At 39.0% G+C, this 25,570-nt stretch overlaps 1 protein-coding gene across 2 annotated transcripts in view; it reads right to left on the bottom strand.

Annotated features, from left to right (window-relative positions):
* GPM6A (glycoprotein M6A) overlaps window positions 1-25,570 on the bottom strand; it is a 200,626-nt gene that overhangs the window by 34,342 nt on the left and 140,714 nt on the right. For both annotated transcript variants that reach the window (XM_018570487.1, XM_018570486.1), the window contains exon 2: window positions 14,617-14,809. In XM_018570487.1, the coding sequence (XP_018425989.1) occupies window positions 14,617-14,809 (193 nt within the window). The remainder of the gene's footprint in view (window positions 1-14,616; window positions 14,810-25,570) is intronic.

Here is a 25,570-nt window from a genome sequence, read left to right as displayed (position 1 = left end):
AAGGGGAAAAGGAGAAATCATCAGGAAGGACATCAAAAGTAAAGGTTATAATTGGTTAAATGATGGTGTTTGTTTCCAATTCTTCATTTAAACCGTGGGGGGACAGCATATTTAGTTTGAAGATCCAGTATGTTTCTTGTTTGCACAGGCGGCGGAATCTTTCAGCTGATGATAATTTCTCCGATATGTGTTCTATTGCAAAGACTTTCAAGTGGGCTGGGTTTTTTTGGTGTTTTAGGAGAAAGTGGCGAGGAACGCTGTGTTCAGTACAGCCATCCTCAATGAACCTCCTATGTTCCCCGATTCGCTTGCGGAGGGGGCGGATTGTGCGACCTATGTAGAATAGATTACAGGGGCATTGTAGGCAATGAGGCCAACCTTTTCTTGCATTTTTGTTTGCTGTACAATTTACACATTTACTTTGCTAATAATAATATTTACTATTGTTTGAAGATGATGCATTTTTACAATGTTTTTTTCCATGGTATAGCTATGTTTTAGCCATCATTAAGGAAGAACTCTGGAAAACGCTATTTACATCTACAATCTCATCTTAATAAAGCCAAAGGCAGTTTCAGAGAAACAATACTTCCTGTGTAAAAATCCCGCTTGCAGATGTTTCCTGGAAGGTGTCTCTATAACACCGGAGGGTTTGTTCAGCTCTAACTCTATTCTTGAAGGGACAGTGCCATGTGAGATAAATGAAGGCTGACACTATCCCAGATAGCAAGAAATTGTGCTGCAAGTTTTAAAATGACTTGCTAAACTCTTGCGGACTTGCCAAGCTTCACAATTTTGTTGCACAATTACAGCAAGTCTGCATTGCAAGTCTCCAGACCAGCAAGCTTGCAGAGCTCTTGCTAGGACCTGCAGAACTCTTGCTGTAGACTTGCCAAGCAAATTTGCTACAAATTCAAAAAGTGTCAACTAGAACTTGTGCTGCAAGTGTTCTGCAAGTCTACAACTTGCCACGAACGTGTGCAGCAAGTTAACACAATTACAATTTCACCCTGACACAAGTTTGTGGCAAGTTATCCTTGCTATCTGGGATTGTACACTCCTTTAAGAATACTAGTTCTCTGGCTGCTGTGTGACCTGATGCTTTGACTTCAATGCTATCTGAGTTCCTGACCCAGAACAGGTAGAGAGTTAAGTAGTTCTAACACTTTTCTCACACACATCTACAGCATGCTTGTTCTGGGACTGTGACTGAAACATAATGCAGTCATATGTCCATAACCCATCACACTCCTAACCGGAACCCAACCCCAATAATTATATTATTGGGTGCAGCAGTGGAAGCGGATCTCGCCGCCAGTCAATAAAAAAGTAGAAACCACTGGGCACTCCAAAATTCCAGGTGTCAAATCTTCTTTATTGACATGATCAAGATGGTCTCACAGTGTATGGCTGTGATATGGCTATTTGCCATATAAAGTGAGACCACCTTGATCATGTCAAAAAAGAATATTTGAGGCAAGGAATTTGGAGTTCTAGTGGTTTCTACTTCTTTATGAAACATACTGCAGTCAGACAAAGTCAGACCTAGCATTTTTAGGATGCCTGCAATGGCAGCGCCAATACTTCTCTAATGACAGAGTAACTTTAACTGTACTATTGTAAAGCTCTGCATACTACTGTGACAAAATGCTTGGGCACCCCTGGTCAAATGTAATGATTTTCACAGTGAAAAGAAGTCAACACAAAATCTGCAGGCAAGTTTAAACATTTCTTCAAATTTTAATATACAATTGCTATGAAAATTGGAAAGACCCAAACAAAATGTGGTCTATACAAAAGTATGGTCACCCTGTCAGTCAGGGATTTCCTTTGTTTGGGCGCTAAATTATTTGTTACTACACACTTTATTTAGCGTGTAAAATGCAAAGCTCTCAACAGCACTATACAGTTTCATTTAGACATGCAGGTTACATTCTCCTTACAAATATTTGAATACACATACAGTATAAAGGACAATAAGGCAGAAAACAAAACGTGTGTCCAAAACAAATACAAAGTGACAGTGTAATATTATATTTAAGCACTTTGCTTCTCTCAGGAAGCCAGAATTATATCTGTGGCACTTGTCTGAAAATGAGTTTGTAACCTTCCCTACTGAGCCTGAAGACAATTACCCTGGCTGCACTTCCTTCATGATGGGCTCAAGATTAAGGTCATATATCATAAAATTACAGGGGTTTTAGACAAACAAAATAATTAAGTGTGACAGCTACAAAAATAGGATGAACAGGCTAAAAGAAAATATATTACATAGCGTATAAACTGATTATATAGCTGTTTTTGTGATTTGTTTAGTCTAGAACTTACTGGACATGAAAACACTTGGAGCAGATGGCATGTGTATGAAATACAAATAAATAGCTCTTCATTTTAGTATGTTTCACGCAGAGATATCTATGTGGCCCACCCAACATGATTTCCAGCCTGCCTATTCTAAATACAAACTGCTGGTATTATGACGCTATACCTGATCACTGTGACACCAAAATTCAGTTCTAATTTTTCATCTGCTTTACTCTGTAAAGCTTTTCTCAAGGTATGGTCTGGAACATGTACCTAGCTAAACACCACATTATAAAGCCATTACAGATAGTTATATATTTTGGACAAAAGTCATCCTAATAACTCAAGTGTTTCAATTTTAGTGTTAGTGTTAGTATTGAAGTGGTGTGCCTGATATCCCTTCTACTCTTCCTGCAATAAATACCTATTGGGGGAAATAGGAGGTGGTGTCAGGGCAATGTTAGGTTCCCATCTTTGTAGTTCACGTGGACCATTGATATTTTTCTATATAAACTCTTTGAAGATATTTGTTGTATATTTGGATATATAACCAGCAGGCTGGTTGCTGATTTGATATATTTTATTTGAATGCATAGTTTTGTCAATATTCTGGGGATTTTGTGGCTAGGAATAAAATGTATACCTTTTAAAATAACAAACATATTATTTTGAGCTAAAATCAGTTGGAACTGAAAAAACTTCCACAGTACATATTTATTTTCAATTTGTTTTGTTTTGGATTTTTCGTTCTTTTGGGTTTTAGTCTGAACGCCGTTTCATTTCCTTATTTGGATCTTTCGGAATTTCATTTTCGTTTCAGAAGGGATTTTCTGATTGGCCAGAAAACTGTGACGTGTCCGATTTACTTTCAATTTGAATTAAAGAACGTTTGGATTGGTTTGCATTTGGCCTCACTGGAATTCGGACATACGGATAATCTATATGTCCAAATTCACGAGATTTCGTTTAAATTTGCATTTGGAACGAAACGAAACTTACATGTCTAATGGGAACATAGACTGCAAGCAAACTAGGTTAGAACCTGTGAGGAATATATTAATGTCTGTGCCTTCCGGCCCCTGTGAACTTAGCTCCCCTCATTTCTTGTTGTGGTGTCAGAGGAAAACAAAATGCAAGGGTGAATCTCTTCAGTGAGGACACAGGCAGCAATAGGAACCTGAAAGAAAATGTAACCCTTCTTTAGTCTACTCAAAACTAAAACAAAACTTTTGAGTTTAATGATAGGGAAAAGTGAAATGCTATGTTCCGATTTGCAGGGTGACTGTATTGTGTGAGATACTTTGTATTTGTTCAAGAATGGCATGCACCAAATTTATGAAAAGGTACAGGTTTGTTGCTATTTTCTGCAAAATCTTCTATTGTATTTATTTACTACAGTGTTTGCCAAAGTGCAAGACATGTGCCACTGGAAGTACCCTCATCATAGGTAGAATTCCGCGAAGGCTCATGTTTTCTGCGGCGAATCATTTAAAAAAAAAAAGTATACTTATTTTAATGTCAGCTATCTGTAGCAAATATCAAATGAAGCACAGTAAGAGATATTGGGTGCTTTTTCTGAGTAAATGGGTTGGGATTAGTAACTTTTAATAGTACAGGTAACATAGTGACAAATGTTGTGATGGTGTTGTAGACCAAAGCAACATTAGAAAAATATTGCTTTAATGTGGACCTTTACCCCCTTTCACTAGAAATCACATCAGCATGCAGCTCTGCATGCTGATTTAAAATAATCTTACATTCATTAGTTAAAAGAAAGATGTTTCTCATTTACTTAGAAGTAGAGTTCAACTACTTCCTTGTCCACTTCTGGCACAAATGATGTAATGTACCAAAGTGTTGCATTCTGGGAAGGTTACTCATCTGTAATCTCATGAGAGCTCAGGGAAAGGCATTTTCCTCCCCTGAGATTATGTGCATGGTCACATGTGCCAGAGTTCCAGGAAGTAAAGGGAGATCAAGCAAAAATGACCACTGTGAGAAGACTGGAAAAGAAAAGAGAAATAAAGTATGCAAAGAATACAAAGCATGCAATTATCTGGAAGTATGTATTTGTAGATTGCCATTACTAAACATTTCTAAAGGTGTGTTTGTTGTTATTTTCAAGATATGGTTAAAGTTCCTCTTTAACTACCTCCCGGCCGGCCGTTGTGTATACACGGCCGGCCGGGAGCTTCTTGGATGTAACTGAGCGTGTATACACGTCCTGTTTACTTCCGCCCACTCAGGCGCGCGAGCGGGAGATGCCCGTTATTTGAAAACAGGCAGCGATGCCCGTTAATATACAAGCGATCTGCCGCTATAGAGCCGGTGGATCGCTTGTATGAGGTCCCGTGATGTGCGCCCTCCCCCCCTCTACGGCTCCGGTGTGAGCCCGGGACCAGCATACTGCCTCTGTTACAGGGGATCAGAGGGAGGTCGGTTCACGATCTCCCTTCGATCCCCTCTCTGCTGTCAGAATGCGGAAGTGGTGTATATTACATCACTTCCGCGTTCTCGTGTCACTCTCCACCTTCAGATGCTAGAGAGAAGCTGATGAAGCAGATCTCTGCTTCATCAGCTTCTTCAGGGGGGTCCTAGGTGACATTAGGGGTCTTGGAGACCCCTGATGTCTCCATAAAGAGGACATGTCACCTCTTTTGCTATCACATATAGAGGTTTATTAGCCCCCTCTGTGATAGCAATAAAGTTAAGTGGAAAAAAAAATAGGAAAAAAATGTAAAGTTTCCCCCAAAATTGTTTTTTAAGTTACACATAAAGAATTAAAAAAACTAATTTTATTTTTAAAGTCCCCACCCCTACATACATGCATGCATGTAAACATGCGTCAGGTGCGCATACCTGCAAAAACGACGATTACGCCATACGTTACATATCGCCGCAAACGTCTCAGTGAGAGCAATAATTTTAGGGTCATCAATCACTGATAACACTAAACTGATGAGCTGTAAAAGCTTTTAAAGCGTCGCCTATGGCCAATTTTGGGTATACTAGTTTTTTGCGATTTCGCAAGCTTGACATGTTTGGTGTCTATTTACCCGACGTGACCCCGTCTTTTATATTTTACCAAAAAAGTGGGTAATATTAGTTGTTTTATAACATAATGTTAAAAAAAAAACTTTTTTCCCCCCAAAATTTTCAGTAATTTGTCCTGAATATAGTAAAAAAATAAAACCCCCAGTGGTGATTAAATACCACCATAAGAAAGCTCTATCTGTCCCCAAAAAATGGTATAAAATTCATTTCAGTACAGCGTTGCATGACGGAATAAATGTCAAAGTACTGCAGCTCTGAACACTGAAAAATGGCCTGGCCAGGAAGGGGGTCTAAACACCTGGTCTTGAAGCGGTTAATGCATGTTGTGTGATCTGGTTACAGGATCCTACTGCACCATGATGTACACACTCAGCAGTTATTGTCTTTCTTTCTATCTAGACCTGTTTATCTCCATTTAATAATTATTATGTTGAGAATGCCAGTTTATGTGTCTATATTGATATTTAATCAATTTTGAGTAAGTATCTTTAAAAAAGGCAGTGTATATTTTAGGTATATCCTGAGAGTGAACAGTCTTTTCATGACAGGGTGACAAATTCTAGTCACAATCTCACTTTCCTCAAGTCTTCAGATAAAAGAACTGGCAGTAGTCTGACTGTACAGTATATATTAGTGAATTCTGTTTTTTTAAATCTTTATTATAAAACACAAAATCCTTTTTAATCCATTCTCTGTGCTCCCCTTATGCAATTCATTATCATCAACATTCTCATAAATATACTGCTTTCAAAATATATGGTCATCTCCTATTATAATAGGAGATTATATATACAGTATATACTGTATCTTTAAATATCAATAAATATACATTTCCATAGTCCCATGAAAAGGTTATCATATCTCAGTGCAAACTTAGAGCCCACAGCGCAACCTTTTACAAAAAAAATAATAATCATTGGTTAACTAAAACCAATCTCTAGCACAAACAAAATACTTTCTACAATATTGTTTTCCCTTAATTATATTTTCATCTTTCTGTAGATTGTATTTCACGGCCTCCATGCCATATCTGTGTTCGATAATGGTGTATAAAAGTTTAACATTACGCAAGGCTAGAAAATATCCCTCCTATGAACAAAAGAAAGCATGCCACTTGGGAAATTAGTGGTTTGAAGAGAAGGAAATGAACGGAATAGACTAGACACCTTTGTTTTCCTGTGTTACCTGTGTTTTCTCAGGTAAGAGAAGAAGCATGGGGAGGAGATATATAACAAAGTTATCTGTTTCCATGGGGTAGATATTTGAAAATAAAGAAGCAACTCCTGTAAATGTAAGAGTTTGATTTTGGATGATGCACTGCTAAGGGGAAGTACAAATAGATCATTTTCAATATGAACTGAAATCCTTAACATTCTTAAAAACCCAGATTTTGATGGGTTTAGCTGTATGAATAATTTATTTTAGAATAATCTCCCATTTTAAGAATTAACAATATAGGGATGCACAGATACTTTTCGAGTACCAATGCCGATACTTGGCATTTTCATGAGAACTACCAGGGTTGCAGCGGTTGCAGCTGGGACCTGGCTCTGGCACTCCTCCACTGTCCTGAAATCATTAGTCGATATTGTTTTATAAAAACTGTCACATGACAATAAACAAAAATGTATCAGTACTCATACTTGTAAGTACTCAGCAAGTACCAGTACTCGTACTCGCAAAACTGGTATCTGTGCATCCCTTTATTTATACTTATAAAAACAAAATCATACATTAAAACAGAGATATACAAATCCCGGGAGCTCCGTGTGCTCCTTACAAATGACAGCGGCCTCCTAACTTTTGAATTTTTCTCTAGTCTAGTCTTAGAGCTCAAAAGTATCGGTTTTTTAAATCTTTATTATAAAACACAAAATCCTTTTTAATCCATTCTCTGTGCTCCCCTTATGCAATTCATTATCATCAACATTCTCATAAATATACTGCTTTCAAAATATATGGTCATCTCCTATTATAATAGGAGATTATATATACAGTATATACTGTATCTTTAAATATCAATAAATATACATTTCCATAGTCCCATGAAAAGGTTATCATATCTCAGTGCAAACTTAGAGCCCACAGCGCAACCTTTTACAAAAAAAATAATAATCATTGGTTAACTAAAACCAATCTCTAGCACAAACAAAATACTTTCTACAATATTGTTTTCCCTTAATTATATTTTCATCTTTCTGTAGATTGTATTTCACGGCCTCCATGCCATATCTGTGTTCGATAATGGTGTATAAAAGTTTAACATTACGCAAGGCTAGAAAATATCCCTCCTATGAACAAAAGAAAGCATGCCACTTGGGAAATTAGTGGTTTGAAGAGAAGGAAATGAACGGAATAGACTAGACACCTTTGTTTTCCTGTGTTACCTGTGTTTTCTCAGGTAAGAGAAGAAGCATGGGGAGGAGATATATAACAAAGTTATCTGTTTCCATGGGGTAGATATTTGAAAATAAAGAAGCAACTCCTGTAAATGTAAGAGTTTGATTTTGGATGATGCACTGCTAAGGGGAAGTACAAATAGATCATTTTCAATATGAACTGAAATCCTTAACATTCTTAAAAACCCAGATTTTGATGGGTTTAGCTGTATGAATAATTTATTTTAGAATAATCTCCCATTTTAAGAATTAACAATATAGGGATGCACAGATACTTTTCGAGTACCAATGCCGATACTTGGCATTTTCATGAGAACTACCAGGGTTGCAGCGGTTGCAGCTGGGACCTGGCTCTGGCACTCCTCCACTGTCCTGAAATCATTAGTCGATATTGTTTTATAAAAACTGTCACATGACAATAAACAAAAATGTATCAGTACTCATACTTGTAAGTACTCAGCAAGTACCAGTACTCGTACTCGCAAAACTGGTATCTGTGCATCCCTTTATTTATACTTATAAAAACAAAATCATACATTAAAACAGAGATATACAAATCCCGGGAGCTCCGTGTGCTCCTTACAAATGACAGCGGCCTCCTAACTTTTGAATTTTTCTCTAGTCTAGTCTTAGAGCTCAAAAGTATCGGTACATGTACTCGTACTTGTACAGAGTACTGTACTTGGTATCTATGCAACCCTACAAATAATATTATATGAGAGGTCAATATTTCCTTAGAGTATGCATAAGGTTTTCACTAAAACAAGGACAGATTTCACACAGACAACACACACAAGGACAAAAAGTAGCCACCCTCCAGAAGGAAGGACAGTGTCAGCACCAATTTAGAGATGATTTGAGGATCTACAGTAGAGTGTTGCACAAATAAGCTACATTTTGTTAATTGTTAGGGAATTGAAAGCATTTATAAGATTTAACTACTGATTTAGCTGTTACTTTAAGATTGGTTTGTGTCATTAGTGTATCTAACATTTGTGATTTGTCAAGAGTGATAATTTAGTCAACATTTTCTCAAACAGTTAAGAATATTTCAAATCAGAAGTTATTTTCTCTGCCTCACAAAGAAAGAAAACATCTTTGCAAAGATTTTACTGAAACATTTTTTAAGAGTTCTCCCAAAATCCCCTTAAACTTTTCTATATAACATTTTGAATTAGAACTTTATCACCTAACACGCTTCAGTCAGTAATGGAACAATGAATGTGAGAAAGAATCTAAAGTTAGACTATCTTAAAGTGACATTAAACCCTCAGATTTTTTAACATAAACCAATACTGTAATGTGTGCCTTACTGTAATCCATGGTTGTTTCCCTTCTCTTTGCTGCTCTTCCTTTTAAATCTCTATCTGTTCTCATGCTCTGCAGAACTTCTGTTTTGCAGCAGACTGCCTTGTCTCAGGAATGGATACACGGTGTCTGTGTGTACGTTTGTAACCTGAGCCAGCACTACAGGAAGAGGCCCTGAGCTGAAAAGGGAAGTTCTCCCCAAACATGAGAAGACATGAGGATTTCAAAGGAAGAGCAGCAAAGAGAAGGGAAACAACCATGGATTACAGTAAGGCACACATTACAGTATTGGTTTATGTTAAAAAATCTAAGGGTTTATTGTCACTTTAAGTTTATAATATAATTAAACGTATACATTTTTGCTCCTTTATTTCTTTAGAAATTCTATTTTGATATTTTCTTAGTAAAATTATATAAACAAATGATAAGCAATAAAGGGAACTGTAATCGGTTACTGGTTAAGTGAATAAAACTGTTTGATTTGCTTCTCTCTGCTTTTAAACACAGTATAGCTCTACAACTCATTGTGGAAAGGGAGAGCTTCTAGATGGATATTTCTACTTCTCTGCCGCATGAGAATATTTAATGCACACGACTCAAGAACAGTAAGTGAATAACCTTACAGAAAACTTCCACATCCCTTACGCTACCATCTAATCCCCAGACAATGTGCTAATGTACGGACGTACTATGAAAACATTATTGTACTTATTGGAGATATGATTAATGCACATGACAGCTCTGTTCTGAATTAACTATTTAGAACACTTGATTGCGCAAAAGATAAAAGAAACTGTAAAAAGCTACAGGCAGTCAACTCCAAATAGTTGAGTACCGAAAGCAAAATATCGGTACTCGTACTCTATACCCAAAAAGCGGTATTGGTGCATCCCTAGTTTTAATTAAAACGATTTTTTTTTGTATCAGGACAAGTAGATTGTTATGAAGGACAAGTAGATTTGTCCCCCGTTTTAGCCCTTGGACAAGCAGTGTTTTCAAAAATTTCCACACCCCTGGTGGAGGATTCTTAACAATTCAGATATACTGTATTTCCATACAATGTTACCAGGATTATCAAGAATACAAATATTTAAATATAGCAGAGCACATTTTACACTTAATTTTTCCTAATATGTTTATTTTTTTTATTGGTTGGCTTCATACCTATGCATTGTGGTATTCCATGGTAAAACTTGTGTTGCGGTAATGCACAGCATTCGGTGCAGGGCACTGTGGAGAAGGCAATTTAAATCGGCCCTCTAACACACAAGTATAGTAAATTACAACAGACTCGCACTGCAGCTCACAACACCCCACATGCCATGCCTTGTGGTATGCTGCATTCGAAAAAAAAAGTGTGGATGTAGTTTTCTATTAATTGCCATGTGTTGGCAGTCCATTTTACATGAATGGGTTGCAATGATGCAAAGTGGGTTACCCCGCATGTGGCAATGCACCAAAACTGACTGGTATAGTTCTATTTTTCTTCATCTGATAATCCAGTAATACAATACTGACTGTTTAAATGTTGAAATTTAGGAACTAATATATTTTCTTGGAAAGCTGGACTTAGGAACAAAACTCTAAAGGAAATGCTAGCTTGTAACATTCTGAACATTCAAGAACACTTTGTAAGGTATACTGTATTTTGTCAAGCAAAGGAAGTTGTTATTATCTGCAGTCCTGATCCTAACCAACTGCACTCATGTTTTCTAAAGCTATAAAGTTTTTAAACATATAAAAACAAAGAGAGTGCACTGATCTGGTACATTATCAACACAATCTTTATTTAGATTACACAAAATAACACGTTAAACTCACATTCAGTAGGCTAGTCATCAGCTTGTAAATGGCTTCAATCCATGTGTAGGGTGAGCAGTAGCCAGGCAAGCAGTTATACTAGTTGGCATAAAAATCGTCCACAGTATTCCAGCAGAGATACCGGGGAAAGGTGACAAACATTCCCGTGTCTGTCGATGTGATCCTCATCAAAACTCTGGTCTGTAAACAACATGAGCCTGACAGCATGTGCATGCCAGCAGGCCTACTAAATGTGAGCGGAACATGCAGTATTTCTTGTAATTAAAGATTATGTTGATAATATGACAGATCAGTGCTCTCTATTTGTTGTTATATGTTTTAAGGTTATTCAGAGCATTCCATGTGCCATTGTGTGAGAGCTGAAGATGAGAAAGAAGTACTCCTGCTACTGGGATTGTCTCTCGGGTAAAATTAAGATGAACTAACAGCAGAACTGATTTTATTATTATTTGAGGTTTATTATTTTTATGTCTAAAGTTATAAAGTCACGTAACATTTGGAAATGTTTTGGCTTTTCCTACAGAACTTTAGCACAGCAAAGATGACTTTATCTGTTCTCTATTAAAGTGGACCTTTACCCTCTTTCACTAAAATTCCCATCAGCATGCAGCTGATCATATTACATTCATTAGTTAAACAAACATGTTTTTCATTTACTTACAAATAGAGTTCATCTACTTCCTGGTCCACTTTTGTAACAAATAGGGTAATGTGCCCATTGCATCCTGGGAAGGTTACATCAGCAGAGCATTACTGGGAAATCTCATCTGTAATCTTATGAGATCTCAGGAAAAGGCATTTTCCTCCCCTGAGATGATGTACATGGTCACATGTCCTAGTCACATGAACTAGAGTTCCAGGAAGTAAAAGGAGACCTAGTAATCTGTATAATAACATATATATATAGATAGATATATGTATAGATTATAATAATGTAATAATGTAATGCTATAGATATAGTAATAGTGAAATGGCCACTGTCAGAAGGCTGGGAAAGAAAAGAAAAATAAGGTATGCAAAGAATACAAAGCATGCAATTATCTAGAAGTATCTGTTTGTAGATTGTCATTACTAAACATTTCTAAAGGTGAGTTTGTTGTTATTTTAAAGATATGTGTAAAGTTCCTCTTTAAGCAGTTCAGGATTTGGAAGTATCCCATCATCTAAGCCTTGTAATGGTTATAACTACAGCCATGAGCTCATTTCTTTTTTGTTTAGCAAGGCACTGAGGTAAAAGTAATCTGAGCTGCTGTAGAGCTGAACAATCACTTTTACAGAAGCGTTTTCCAATGTCCTCTGCTGAGTGTGAACCCTGAAAACACTCTGCTCTAAACACTGCTAGGTACATAGTTGTTAAAACCTGAGCTTGATTGGCTGGGGAGACATTAGGAGTCTAACAGTACTCTGATGTTACCATAAAGAGTACCTGTCACCTGCCCAATGCTGTCACATAGGGGGTTTGTTAGCCCCCTGTAATAGCAGAAGGAAGGACAGTGTCAGCACCAATTCAGAGATGATTTGAGGATCTACAGCTGAATGATACACAAATAAACTACACTTTTGTTATTAGTTAAGGTACTTGAATAGATTTAAAGTTTAGTGTCACTGTAAACATTTTTAAATATTATGAAATTAATAAAAATAACAATAAAAAAAATTAAAAGAACACACATACAAATGGAGATGCATGCACATGTATTTAATAAACAATTGCGTAACACATATTGAGTACTGCTGTGCGTAGATAACTCGAGGTACTGTAATGTTTTGATGTTTCACAGATGCATGCAGTTTTGAGGCTTGACATTTTTGGTATCTGTATACTCAGCACAACCTCATTGTTTATTTTGCACAACTAACTTGGAGATTACATTGTGTTTGTGTGCACTAAAATACATTTTAGTGTATTTTTTTTACTGAAAATTTAGATTTGATAAATATATAATGTACAACATACAAAATTGCAACTACCATATTTTATTTTACAGGGACTACCCTTTCAGAGAAAATATATTGGGGTCTATTCACTAAGCTGCCGAGGGCAGCCGCGTGAATGACCGATCTGAAGTGAAGTGAGCCGAACACAGTTCGGCTATTCACTTCAGGCTGGTACGGCTAATTTCAGCCGTACATCGGCTTGCTTCGCGTGGCTTTGGTCGGCCGAACATGCTCAACATGCTCAACATCTGGATCGGCTGAGCCGAACCTCCGGCGGGCTTCGCACTGCTGTTCGGGCTATTCTTAAAGATGCCGAACAGCAGTGAGTGAATAGCCGAATGCCGCTGAGCAGCATTCGGCTTGGCTGTTCTGCTCGGACCCTCAGAGGGACCGAGCATAACAGAAATAACTCACTGCCACAGGCGGTGATTTCAGCAAATAATGTGGAATTGTTCAAGAAACTTTTGGACGATTTCTTAAGGGACCGTAATATACAGGGGTACAGGTACTCCTAGAATGAGATCCTAATAGGTTGGACTTGATGGACTAATGTCTTTATTCAACCTCAAATACTATGTAGCTGTGTTTCTCTCCTTGGCGGCCGGGAGCAGGAGAGTTAGGTGTTTGGAGATCAGTGTCCCTGGTTATCAGGTAACCAGGGACGCTGATCTCTCTGAAAGTGGCCGAGCCATCCGTAAGATCACGGCTGGCTCCGCCCAGCTGTCAGAAGCAGGCCGTCGGCCGGCCAATGGCCGGCCGCTCGGCCAGCTTCGGCTTTCAGCACGGCTCAGCGCTCGACTGAGCTGCTCGGCCGTGATCGGGAGCTGTACGGGCTATTGTGAATAGCCCGTACAGCACCCCCTCGGTTCTACTGAACCGAAGGGGTCCTGGTGCCGAAGCTAGCCGAAGGATCGGCCGAAGCTACGGCCAGGTCCTTCGGCAGCTTCGTGAATAGACCCCATTGTTTTCAAGTAATTTTCTAGCCAAAAAAGTAGATTTTAACATGTGTGTGGAAAATATAAAAAATTGCACCGGAGGTAAAGTGGTTAAATAATGCTGTTTATTTTCATAATAGAAGATGCAAGATAGGATAGACTAAACCAACAGCAGAAAATGAAATGACTAGTCAAATTAAACTAGCTAAATAATTTTACATACACTATAAAGGGACTCTCTTCAAATAGGTGCTGTAGGGTATGTATACTGTATGTATTTAGAATGGCACCCCAACACATTAAGAGAAGCACCTGTATTGCAGCAAATGATAGTGCACTGTTGTGTACTGTGTTTGAAAAAATTTTGCAGTTGCATTTTTAGGTCCGTTGTGGTGCATTGGCAGCCAAATTGAATAAACGTGATTCCTTAACATATAGAGCAACTCTCTTTAAATAGGTATGGTAAGGCTGGCTTCACATATGTGCATTTTGAATGGTACCCCAACACACTAAAGCAACACAACTGGGTTAAATTGCATGGTAACTCTCTGCAATGGGCCCCTAAAAATATTATTAAAAAAAAGATTATTAATAACTAGACAAATGGATAGAAAATATGCACTGTATGACAACTAACCAAATACTATTTTCTTAGATTAAACTATGCAATTAAAGGTTCCACCAGATTTGAACTAATCTAAATCTAAAAATCTAATAAGAAATGTGAAACTGTTATTTTATATTTTTGAAATGATCGGGTAAAATCTTTGTGTATATTATAAATGCATACATTAATTAATGACATAATCATCAATTGTATTTAGCTGAGATAGAAATGTCTTGATTTTATGACTTACATGGTAAAGACGTCAAGTGTGTCCCCAGCAGTTCTTGCCATTTCAAAATAGGTCTGCAGAATGTTGACAGTGCCTGAGAGAGCCTCGTGACCACAGCCACAGAACAGTGCAACCCCGGCATACAGCAGGATAGTAGCAATCAATGATGCATACGGAATTCCCCCAAGGCATTTTATGCAGCATTCGAAGCAACCTTCAAACAAAACAAATAGAAGATAGAAGGTGAAATGGCATTCATGAAATTGCTTTAGCCGTCTAATTTGTAGCTTTTATTTAGCCTGACTTTATTTATATTTTATTTAAATAAATGCTATGCTAGTAAACCCAATCAATTAGCTACTAATGCTCTCCTGAAAACATTGCAACTGTGTTCAAGCCAGAAGATTCACTCTGATTAATGACCTTAATCTGAGTTCTGTGCAATCCCCTCCTGCCAGAATTACTAGAGCAGTTCACAGGATCACCAGTGCTACGTAACTACCTCTCTTTCTTATATCCAAGGCAGGTTTGAATCTGATTGCTAGCTGTGAGAAACTTCTTAATACTAATACGTTTTTTTACATCAGGCTTTCCGTATGTGAGACAGCAAGATGCCTGTAGGGAGTGTGGTTAGGAATACCTCTCTTACTATACAAGAAGGGGTTTTAAGGCCAAATAAATACCCATTGATCCTGTCAGAAATCCACTGAGCACTGTTATCTCTTGCAGAGTTATAAGCACTGTCCAGTTCACCTTTGTGAAATACAGAACATGATGAAGAGTGGGGGAAGGTGTTTGTAGTCCAAGTCAGGAGAGCAGCCTGGGGTGACACCACTGCTCCTCCTTAGATACAGTAAGCATTGTCACCCTAGAACAGGAAGTGGGTAGGCTGTGCTCCTGTTCTGCATTTAGAGTTGCATTATGCACTCTGATGGCAGAGTATTTTTGAATAAAAAAAAATAACTAGGGACCCCATATAAAAAAAATAACATACATAAAATACTATTATGTTGCCAAGTAATTATTATTTTTATTACCAATATTAAATATAAATTACATACATAGTGTATATATAAACAAATAGTACATTTTGGATTTCATGATGTTTAAAAAGAAATATGCACAATAAAATATTTCAAATAAACAATATAGTTTTTTTTGTTCCATTGCTCTCAAAAGTAAAATTAAATTGTAATTTCTTTTCAAACAGCAATTGTTGTGGTAATGCCATTGTGCACATGTGAATTTGCAGGAATATATTATTTCAACCAACTGTGCAAAACAACAGCCAGCCAGTGCACATCTAGGAAATGATTATATGTTTTTCGAATCTACAGCGGTCCAACGGTAAAATCTGAGCCAGATGCAGCAGCTGCATAGCTATGATGATTAATGTGAATTATAAATGTGAAACTATCAGATGCAGGAAATGGATATGCTATGATTTTAATACAGTGTCTTCACTTACAAGGTCAATTTATAAACTTTTAAAACAGCAGATGTGTTCAAACAGATATAATTTGACCTTGGGTGTTGATTGGTCCTGGCACCAAGGGCACAACCCCCCTGGGCTCCAGCCAAGGAACTTAGGCCTGCGGCTAATACATTCAAGTGCCTCTATTGTTGGGCAAAACAGGTATTAGAATTATTTTGTCTGGCATTTTAAACCAAAAGAATAGACAAAGAAAAAGTAGTTATTCTTGAAAACTGACTAATACACTGGCCAATAACACAAAACCTCTAATCCTGTTTTTGAAAACAAAATGCTGCTTTTTAAGAGATTAGCTAAATCGTCACTTCCACCTACAGGGTTAGCGCACACAGGCGATAATAGGCTTATTCTGTGTCTTCATATTGAAGTGTACTGTACTTTACAGCAATAAAGAAACTCAATATTTACAGTATATCCCAAAAAGTTAGGCAGTACAAATATACAAAAGTTTCAAATGTTACAAAAGACATACATACCCACAAGTGGTATGTTAAACGAAAGGTTATAGAAAAATAAAGAAAAACTATCTAATTGCTCCTCTGTTCCAGGAGCTTCAAGAGAATGTGGAAAATACCCTCAGTCAGCAACCAAACCTCAAAAACATGAACTATTGAATGTAGACGATATACTGTTTTAAAACAAAATGGAGTTGCTACTCCAAGCTCCTAAAATCAGACATGAGTGGGTGTCAGTTCCCTGCTAAGCTAATTCCCAGACATATTCAGACTTATTTAGATCCCAAGAAACGTTTGCGCAGAATCATCTAGAATTTAAACTATGGCCAAAAGACTCACAATAGAAAATGGGGGGGGAGGGGATCTGGCTGCCTTTTGGATTATCCAGTCCACTCAAAAGAATGGCACAGAGCAGCCATAGTGTCAGTGTGAAAGATGCTGCATGGAAGGATGGGGAAACTGTTTAGGGTGAGATTAAGGTTAGTTAAGATTAAGGTTAGCTAAGATTAGCTAGGTGGGGTGTGAGAGGATGCCCTTGTTCCTCTAAGACTCTAACATCTACCCTACATTTGACAATACAGTAGTATTATTCTCCTTCATTTCAAAAGAAAATACTGTATGTGCAGCAGCATTTAATTATAAGTGCATTTCCCCTTGCAAACGTCCACAAATACCTGTTGGGACTGCCAATGAAATCCACCTAAAGCAACTTCCAGTGATGGTGTGGCAACAATGCTGCACTGCTTCTGAATTCAGAGCAGCTTTGCCGCCCTCATGTATGCTTTGTGCTTGTACTACAGTGGGTTGAGAAGATGTTGCAGAAGGCATAGCTTTCAGTATTGTCACTGCTGATTCACAAGCCTGTAGCTGGAGATTAGCACCTGGCAACATACAGTCCAGCCCACTAAATTCTGGATTGACAGCACTTCCTCTGTTGAACGCATGTGAAGCACAATGACAAATGTGGCTTAATCAGAGAAGGTAAAGGAAGTTTTTTTGTTTAAAATATGAGATGTATGTTTAACACATCAACTGAATTTGGGACTTGTTTAGTCATACAGGAGCCTTTATATGTACTTAAAGTTCAAAACTCTTCCAAGCTCTTTGGACACCCTGTTGCTTTGCAATCACTGCTTAACCTACAAAAATACACTTAAACCCAACACGTCCACATTTTGTTCAATCCAATTATAAAAGGGCATCCAGAAGTATATTTTTATTATAAAGCAATGTTTAACCCCTGAAGGACAAAGGCCTTTTTAAATTTTTTGTTTACATGTTATAATCCACATTTTAGGTCTGGAAATTACTTAAAACCACCAAACATTGTATATTTTCTGAAAGACAAGACCCTATAGAATACAATGGTGGCAGTTGCAAATTTTTATATTGCACGACATTAGCGCAACTTACTATTAAACCCAAATATTTAGTGAAAAATTAAGTTACATTTAGTGCCCCAAAACACTGTACAAAACCATTTTTTAAATAAAATATAAAAGATGAGACTACAACGAGTAAATAGATACCCAACATACCCAGGTAAAAAATTGTGTGCATCTGTGAAACTGCAACAGTTTTTTGTAAACTGCTTTAATTGCTATCATATAGGTGGCTTACAATCCCCCACGTGATAGCATATTGGTAGGGACAGGTCCTCTTTAAGGTGATACTGGGGGTCCAAATGACCCCTAGTATCACCTTTACACTCTAAATAAGCTATTGAAGTGCAGATCACGCTTTAATAGCTTCTTGCTGGGCTTCAGGAGCCCAGCAATGAAAGTGATGGGACCTGAAGTGATGCAATACACGTCACTCCTAATCCCATAGAACGGGGAGGAGATCGGTGAACGTCCTCCCCAGCTTCCCACTGACACCCTTAATGCCGGTCCCGGGCCCGTAGTAGGAGACGGGGGTGTTGGGCAGGGATGGAGGGGGGGGTTTGGCAACTTGTTTACCGGATTTGTAGAAGCGATCTGGTGGCAGCTGAGATGCCAGAATTGCTTCCACTGTAAACCCTGCTGCCGGCTCTACAAATCTGAGCCGAGTCCCAGCGGCTTTTAGCCTGTTTAACCCCCTCAGAAGGGGTTAAGTACCTTAAGGACCAGTTTTCATACCAGTTCCAGTGGCATTCAGAGAAAAATTAACATAAGTCCAAATTAGCTTATGAATCCTTCCTATGGTGAGTGAAATATTTGAACCTAATGGCTTACTAAACTCTGCAGATAATAATCTTTTTATGTAACGTGAAAAGCAATTTCTGTTGTATGTGAAAATGATTAGAATATTGTTGAACCCTCTTTTCTACAGGATGGTTTTTGCTAAAGAAAATGATGATGTCTCTATGATCGAAAAAAAATAATTAAAAAAATCTATTGTGCTGCTGAATTCTTGGCTATTTCGAGAACAATAACAATTGTGATTCAACTGAAAAGATTTCAAGACAAGCTTTGCTACAAGGTCAGAATGTACTGCTCGATTATGTTAATACGTACCTAATTTATGCACAACGTGTAGAAATGTTTTTATTTAACTCTGCGGTAGAGAGAAAATCTTTGCATACCCTTTCAGTTTTGGAAAGAAATAAGTGAATCTTATCCGACGGGTGAATATGTGATGTAAATGTATCAAACCTTTACTTCAAACTATAGTAGCAGTCATAAAGGCACTAGAATTGGTTAATATATTTACTATTCTACACTCCTTTGAGTGCTGTTCACACACCGAAAGGCTTGGGCACTTGGCACTATCAGGAAGTACATGTGATGATATCCGGCGTAGTGTGCGTGGCCAAGGATATGCAACCGCAAGTTAGTCTGTAATGGCACCTGGGGTACAACAAGTTTTTATCATATTGATTTTATCCACTCCACCACCAGGGGACAGGCTATTTGACATTTGTCAATTGGAAATTCTCTGCGGTCCTCTTATGATTGAGGGAACCATTTTGATTAAATAAGGCAGAGCATTAGTATTATATAAGTGGAAGTGCGCATAACATCAGCAGACTCTGATGAAGGGGGTACACCCCGGAAACACGTTAGTCTGGCTACATCCATTGGCAGGTCCATTATGATGAGTTGATCGACTCTGATGTGTGGACTTTCCCACATACAAGATTTGAATTGCTGATCATCCTGTAATACATGCATCTATTCATTCATGATTGTATTTGTAACCTGTGTTTATAATAAATTAGTTGTACATGCTTCACACGGTGACGGTGCCGTCCCTTGTGTTTGTTTTTACATGGTCTTGAGGATTTCCTTGTCTGATGTGATTGGCTGCCTCCTTTCATAACTAGCAAGCAGAAATTAAAAGGAATTGAAGAGTATAGGACAACACCACTAGTGCTGTTTTGTTGGCCGTACTCAGTCATGTGATGTCTGCTGAAGCCTAAACTGAAGTTAGCCAAAAACAGCATAACATTTACCGGTACATATTACAGTACAGTACCATTACATTAAGCAGTGCCTTCAGGGGGACAGCAGTTGGTGAAGTATGGTACTGGAGTGCTCCCTGTCACTGCGCTGTCTGGCGGGAGTCCCCTGTCATCCCCTTAATACAGTGTGTCCCTGCAGGCTGATACCATGTCTCCTGCAAGTTCCCCCTCACATGCTACAACCACACTAGGTCTTATTTTCGGGGTAGGTCTTATATTACAGGAATCTTGAAAAATAGTGCTAGGTCTTACTTTCGGGGTAGGTCTTATTTTCGGGGAAACAGGGTACTTTCCAGTAGATGTGTAAGCTTCATACTGTATGTGGGTTTGGAGGAAGGGCCACTGTTTGAACAAGCTGTCCTGTGTAATGCCTAGTTTCTTGTCTACTACACACAGAAGTAAGATGGTGTATGTTTGTTACATAGTTACATAGCTACATAGTATTTGGGGTTCAATAAAGACATACGTCCATCAAGTCCAACCCATATAGGTCCACGCATCATCTCATTCTTAGGCATACTGGTATCCTTGGATATTACGGTCCCTCAAGAAATTGTCCAAATGTTTCATGAACAAATCTACACTCTTAGCTGAAATCACTGCCGATGGCAGTTTGTGATAAGTGTTTTGTGTATCTGGATTGGTTTTCTTTTAATTCGTGTTCAGTATCATTGCTCAAAGAGACCAACATTATGGAAGATCGACACTATGAAAGGCTTCACTGCACTGACAGAATCAAAACATATGGATCAGCCGTTTGCAAGCTGGGTAAATTGCTTTAAAGGTATACTTAGTGGTGTTGTTTTTAACTTAAATTGACCCTACATCCAACCTGGTAGGCCCTGTGGGAAAAGAGGGTTGGTATGTTTTGGAAGTAGTAACATATAACAAGCATCATTTAAGAGCACTGTTTTACTGAGAAGGAAGGTGCCGGCTTAAAGCTGTGTATATAGGCTGGCCCCAGATCTAGGTGGACTATTTAGAGGCTATTAGGGACTGTAAATATACATGAGGGGGTAGACTGGGACTCTGGATATACATGAAGGGCTGATGGGGTACTAGATGTAGATATTAGCGGCTAGTGGGAACTTGTCTGGAACTCTTTGTATACATTAGGAGTTGATGTGGTACTAGGTGTACTCATTAGAGGCTAGTGGGGAGTAGTCTGTTGCTCGGTGCATACATGAGGGGATTGGTCAGCAACAGGGTGTACTTGGTAGGGCATAGAAGAATATATAAGAGGGGTGATTGGGTGCTAGGTGTACTTATTAAAGACTAGTGGGGACTGGTCTAGAGTTCTATACATGAGGGGTTGACAGGGTACTAGCTGTAGTCATTAGAGGCTAGATGGAGCTGTAAATACGCATAAGGGGCTGTGCTGCTTGTGCACACACACATATACAGTATATAGGATTGAGGGGGATCTAGATGTACTCATCAACACTGAATAACCATGAGTGTCTGATTGGGGATTTAGTGTACAAATAAAAGGTTAGTAGGGGGTCAGTCTATAGGGAAGGGGTGTTAAGGGTTTTTTGTATACAGGAGAGGCTGCTAGTGGACTAGCTGTACTTATTAGAGCTTAGAAAGGACTGTGTATATACATGGTGGGGCTACACTGCGGCTATGTAGATACATGAGGGGCCAATGGGGGAATAGGTGCACTTACTACAGGCTAGTGGCAACTGTGCATATACATGAAAATACTTATCTGGGGCTCTATATACACATAAGCACCCATTAGAGGCTAGTGGGGTGCATGCATATACATAGGGCAGAACAAGTGGCAATCGGAGCAAGGGAGATGATTGGGAAAGTATTGGGAAAGTAGGAATATGTGTATAGGTGTATGGATATAGAGCTTCCCACAAGCCTCCTCCTGTATACACTGTCCCCTTATGTATATAAACAGTTCCCCACCAGCCCATTTATTTATACATATGAGAGGTTGAGGGGCTGTGCATATACAAATCTTAAAGTGACATTAAAGTCAACATTTCCCCCCTTTCCAATCCTGCTGTAGAGACTTACCTTAAATGATCTCTCTTAATCCGATCTTCTTCTTCTTTACTGTCCTTTTCAGCTGTCCCTCCAGTGCTGGTGCAGGTCTCCAATCCAGCGCTGACTCCTCTGTCCTCCTCTTCTCTGATGTCCCACAGTGTCTGTGCGGGTGCACGCTGCTCCATTGTCTTACCTTGTGTCGCTCCTCGTCTCCCGGCCGAACATCTGAACTGTGCATGCGCCTGCCCCAAGATCCTTTGCGGTCGCTGAGACTCTTTATATGATCGGACGGGAGCGCGTGGCGAAGACACAAGGTAAGTTTAAAAGTTTTTTTTCTTAATGTTTTTGCACATATCTACTGCTTGCTACTGCCGTAGGCAGCCAAGTGAATAAACGACCCGAAGTGAGGTGAGCCGAACGCTGTTCGGCTATTCACTTCAAGCGATGTATTTCATCGGCTTGCTTCGTGCAGCTTCGGTTCGGCCGAACATGCGCAGTGCAGAAGGAGTTCGAATCAGTCGATCCTCTGGCAGGCTACTCGCTGCTGTTCGACCTATTCTCATAGATGCCAAACAGCAGTGAGTGAATAGTCGAGCAGCATTCGGCATGGCTATTCTGCTTTGTACCTTTGTGGTACAGAGCAGAATAGAAAAACAGTTAAAAAAGTAGTAGAAAATAAAATAGAAAACGATTGGGCGGAGCTAGCAGTGACAGCTAGCTCCGCCCCAACTGTTTTCTATTGGCCGGGCTCCAATGTCAGAAGAAAAAAAAATACAGAGCAGGGAAAGGTGTACTCTGTTCGATCGAGCAGAGTAAACCTTTCTGGGAGAAAGAGTTTCTCTCCCGGGAGCGTTGGGCTGTCTGGAGATCAGTGCCCCTGGTTACCTGGTAACCAGGGACGCTGATCTGTCTGTGCAAGTGGCCGGAGCCAGCCGTGAGATGACGGCTGCCTCCACCCAGCTATCAGTAGCAGGGTGTCGGCCAGCCGAAGCTACGTCTAGATTCTTCTGCAGCTACGTGAATAGACCCCTTAATTTTTTTAAACAGAACTCAAATTTATTAACCCCTTGCCGTCCACCCATCGTAAAATTACGGGCAGACGGCGGATCCTTCCCTGCGGGGTCACGTAAATGTACGTCTTTTTTTTTGCTTGTGCGCCCCCTGGCGGGCTTGTGAAAGCGGACACCGGATAACAGCAGTTACCGGCTGTCTCATACAAGCTTTCGGCGGCTCCATAGCCGGCCGATTGCTTGTATAACCCTGAAACGCGTATAACCCTGAAACGGACTGGCACAGCGGCTGCCTCGCATTTCCCACTGCTGATCTCTCCCCCTTCTCTCTCTCTAAAGTCGGAAGAGATGTCTATTACATCACTTCTGCCTCTAGCTGTAATTTCTCTGGCTGGGAGCCAGAGGAGAAGCTGATGAAGCAGATCTGTGCTTCATCAGGTTCTTTGGGGGTCCCTAGGTGACAATAAGGGTCTTGGGGACCCGATTGGGGAAGGGTTTTGGGGACCCCTGTCTCTATTAAGAGGACCTGTCATTTTTTTCTAGCTATCACATTGGGGGCTTTTTAGCATTTAATGTACGGCATTTGGTAATACGTTGATGCTGCTGGATTCAGGAGAATCTAGAGGCAGTAACAAATGTTCTTGCTTGCACACATTTCATACATAAACCTGTAAACAGCTGCAATGACCTAAACAATACTGATAGTCTTATGATAGTGTTATGCATTCAGCCTTTTTATGCAGTATTTGGTTTCAAAATGCTTTAATAAGGACATCTTGTGTTTTCCTGTTAAATACAAGAGACTTAGACAAATAGGCATTAAAATCTATTGTTAGTACTTTCATTGCAATAAAACCAACCCTTAAAAAAGTTAAACCACCAGTGGGTGGTTCTAAAAATACCAAATACAGTCATAAAAGTTTTCTTCAGTGTATCATTACAATGATGCTCATGCAGATTATTTCTTTTTTTACTTCACTATTTTTAGCATGCAACTCCCAGAGTGGACTTTTTGTTGCTGTTGTTACAAATCCTTTTAGGTACTTAAGTGAGGGACGCAAGGACATCTGTCACATTATACAACCGTACACGAAGTTCAGCTACACAGTTAGCAAACTTACAAAACAAAATAATATTATGAGAAAAAGTTTAAAAAACAATTAGTATTTTCAACTGCATATTGAAATGTTTCACAAAGTGGCTTTCAATAAAGCAGTTGCAAAAAGTTATTAAATGCAATAATATACAGTATATACTGTATATAATCAGATTTTAGTGATTTCTGATTATTATGGGTTACTGAACATAGGCTTTTTTTCTTTTCAGTACCTGCTATCTAAGTATGCCTAAAATTGCCATAATACAGCTGCTCAGGCCTTTTAGCCATCAATTCCAATCTCTCTACTGTACAGCTGCAGTAGGGTGTTGACATTATCTACTAGTCCCCGCTTTGGCACATACTCACATAATGCATTAAAAGCATGCAACCTGCTTGCAGTGCCAATACTTGTTAAAAGCACCCCAAATGCACATGTTTTCCTGTGAGTAGACAAGCTACTTTGCAGCGTTTGTCGTGTATGCGGCAACCCATAGATTGAATGGGCTCATGTGTGGTATGCGTCTGTGCTCAGGTATCTACATGGCAGATAAGGTTTGATATTGAGAAGTTTAAGGTTATGCATTTTGGAGTTAAAAATACGCAAGCGAGCTATTCCATAATGGGCGTCCCACTGGGGGAATCAGAGGTGGTAAAAGATTTGGAAGTCCTAATGGACAGTCGTCTTAGTACCAGCATGCAAAGCCAGGCTGCGGCAAATAAGGCGAGCAGGGTACTATCATGCATAAAAAGGAATGTACTGTAAAGATAATTCCATAATTCTCCCCCTGTACAAAACACTGGCTCGGCCACATCTTGAGTGTGTGGTTGAGTTTTGGTCTCAGATCCACAGAAAGGATGTCCTTGAACTGAAGAGAGTCCAGAGAAGGGCGACAAAGCTAATAAAGGGGTTTGGGGATCTAATCTATGAGGAAAGACTGCATGCATTAAACTTGTTCACTCTTGAAAAGAGGAGACTAGGAGGGGACATGATATTAATTTACAAATTGTTTAATGGTGATGGGGTAATCAGTAATAAACTGTCTACTGTTAGTTCAGTCAAGAATACAAGAGGCCACCACCTGAAACTGTAAGAGAAAAAGATTTAATCTTAAAAAGTGAAGGGGATTCTTTACTGTGAGAGCTGTAAAATTGTGGAAATCCTTTCCACAGACAGTGGTTTCAGCTGATAGTATGGAATCATTCAAGACCCGTCTAGATACTTTTCTCAGCACACAATATATACAGGGGTACAGGTAATCTTAGTAACTCAAACACACACAAAAACACAAAGGTTGAACTTGATTGGCCTGTATCTTTAGTCACCCCTAACAACAACTATGTAACTATGTAACATATCACAAAGTGTAAATGGGTCCTTAAGAATTAGCCAATCACAGCATGCCTTTAGCAGCTGCAGCCTGTATAAACACTGACCACAGAAGACACATCCTGTACGCAGAAGGAACATCCCACCCC

This window comes from Nanorana parkeri, unplaced genomic scaffold, assembly GCF_000935625.1.
Source record: "Nanorana parkeri isolate BGI_ZX_2015 unplaced genomic scaffold, ASM93562v1 scaffold1541, whole genome shotgun sequence".
NCBI classification, from domain to species: Eukaryota; Metazoa; Chordata; class Amphibia; order Anura; family Dicroglossidae; genus Nanorana; species Nanorana parkeri.
Note: the sequence above shows the minus strand (reverse complement) of the source record. Positions and strands in the feature narration are given on the sequence as shown.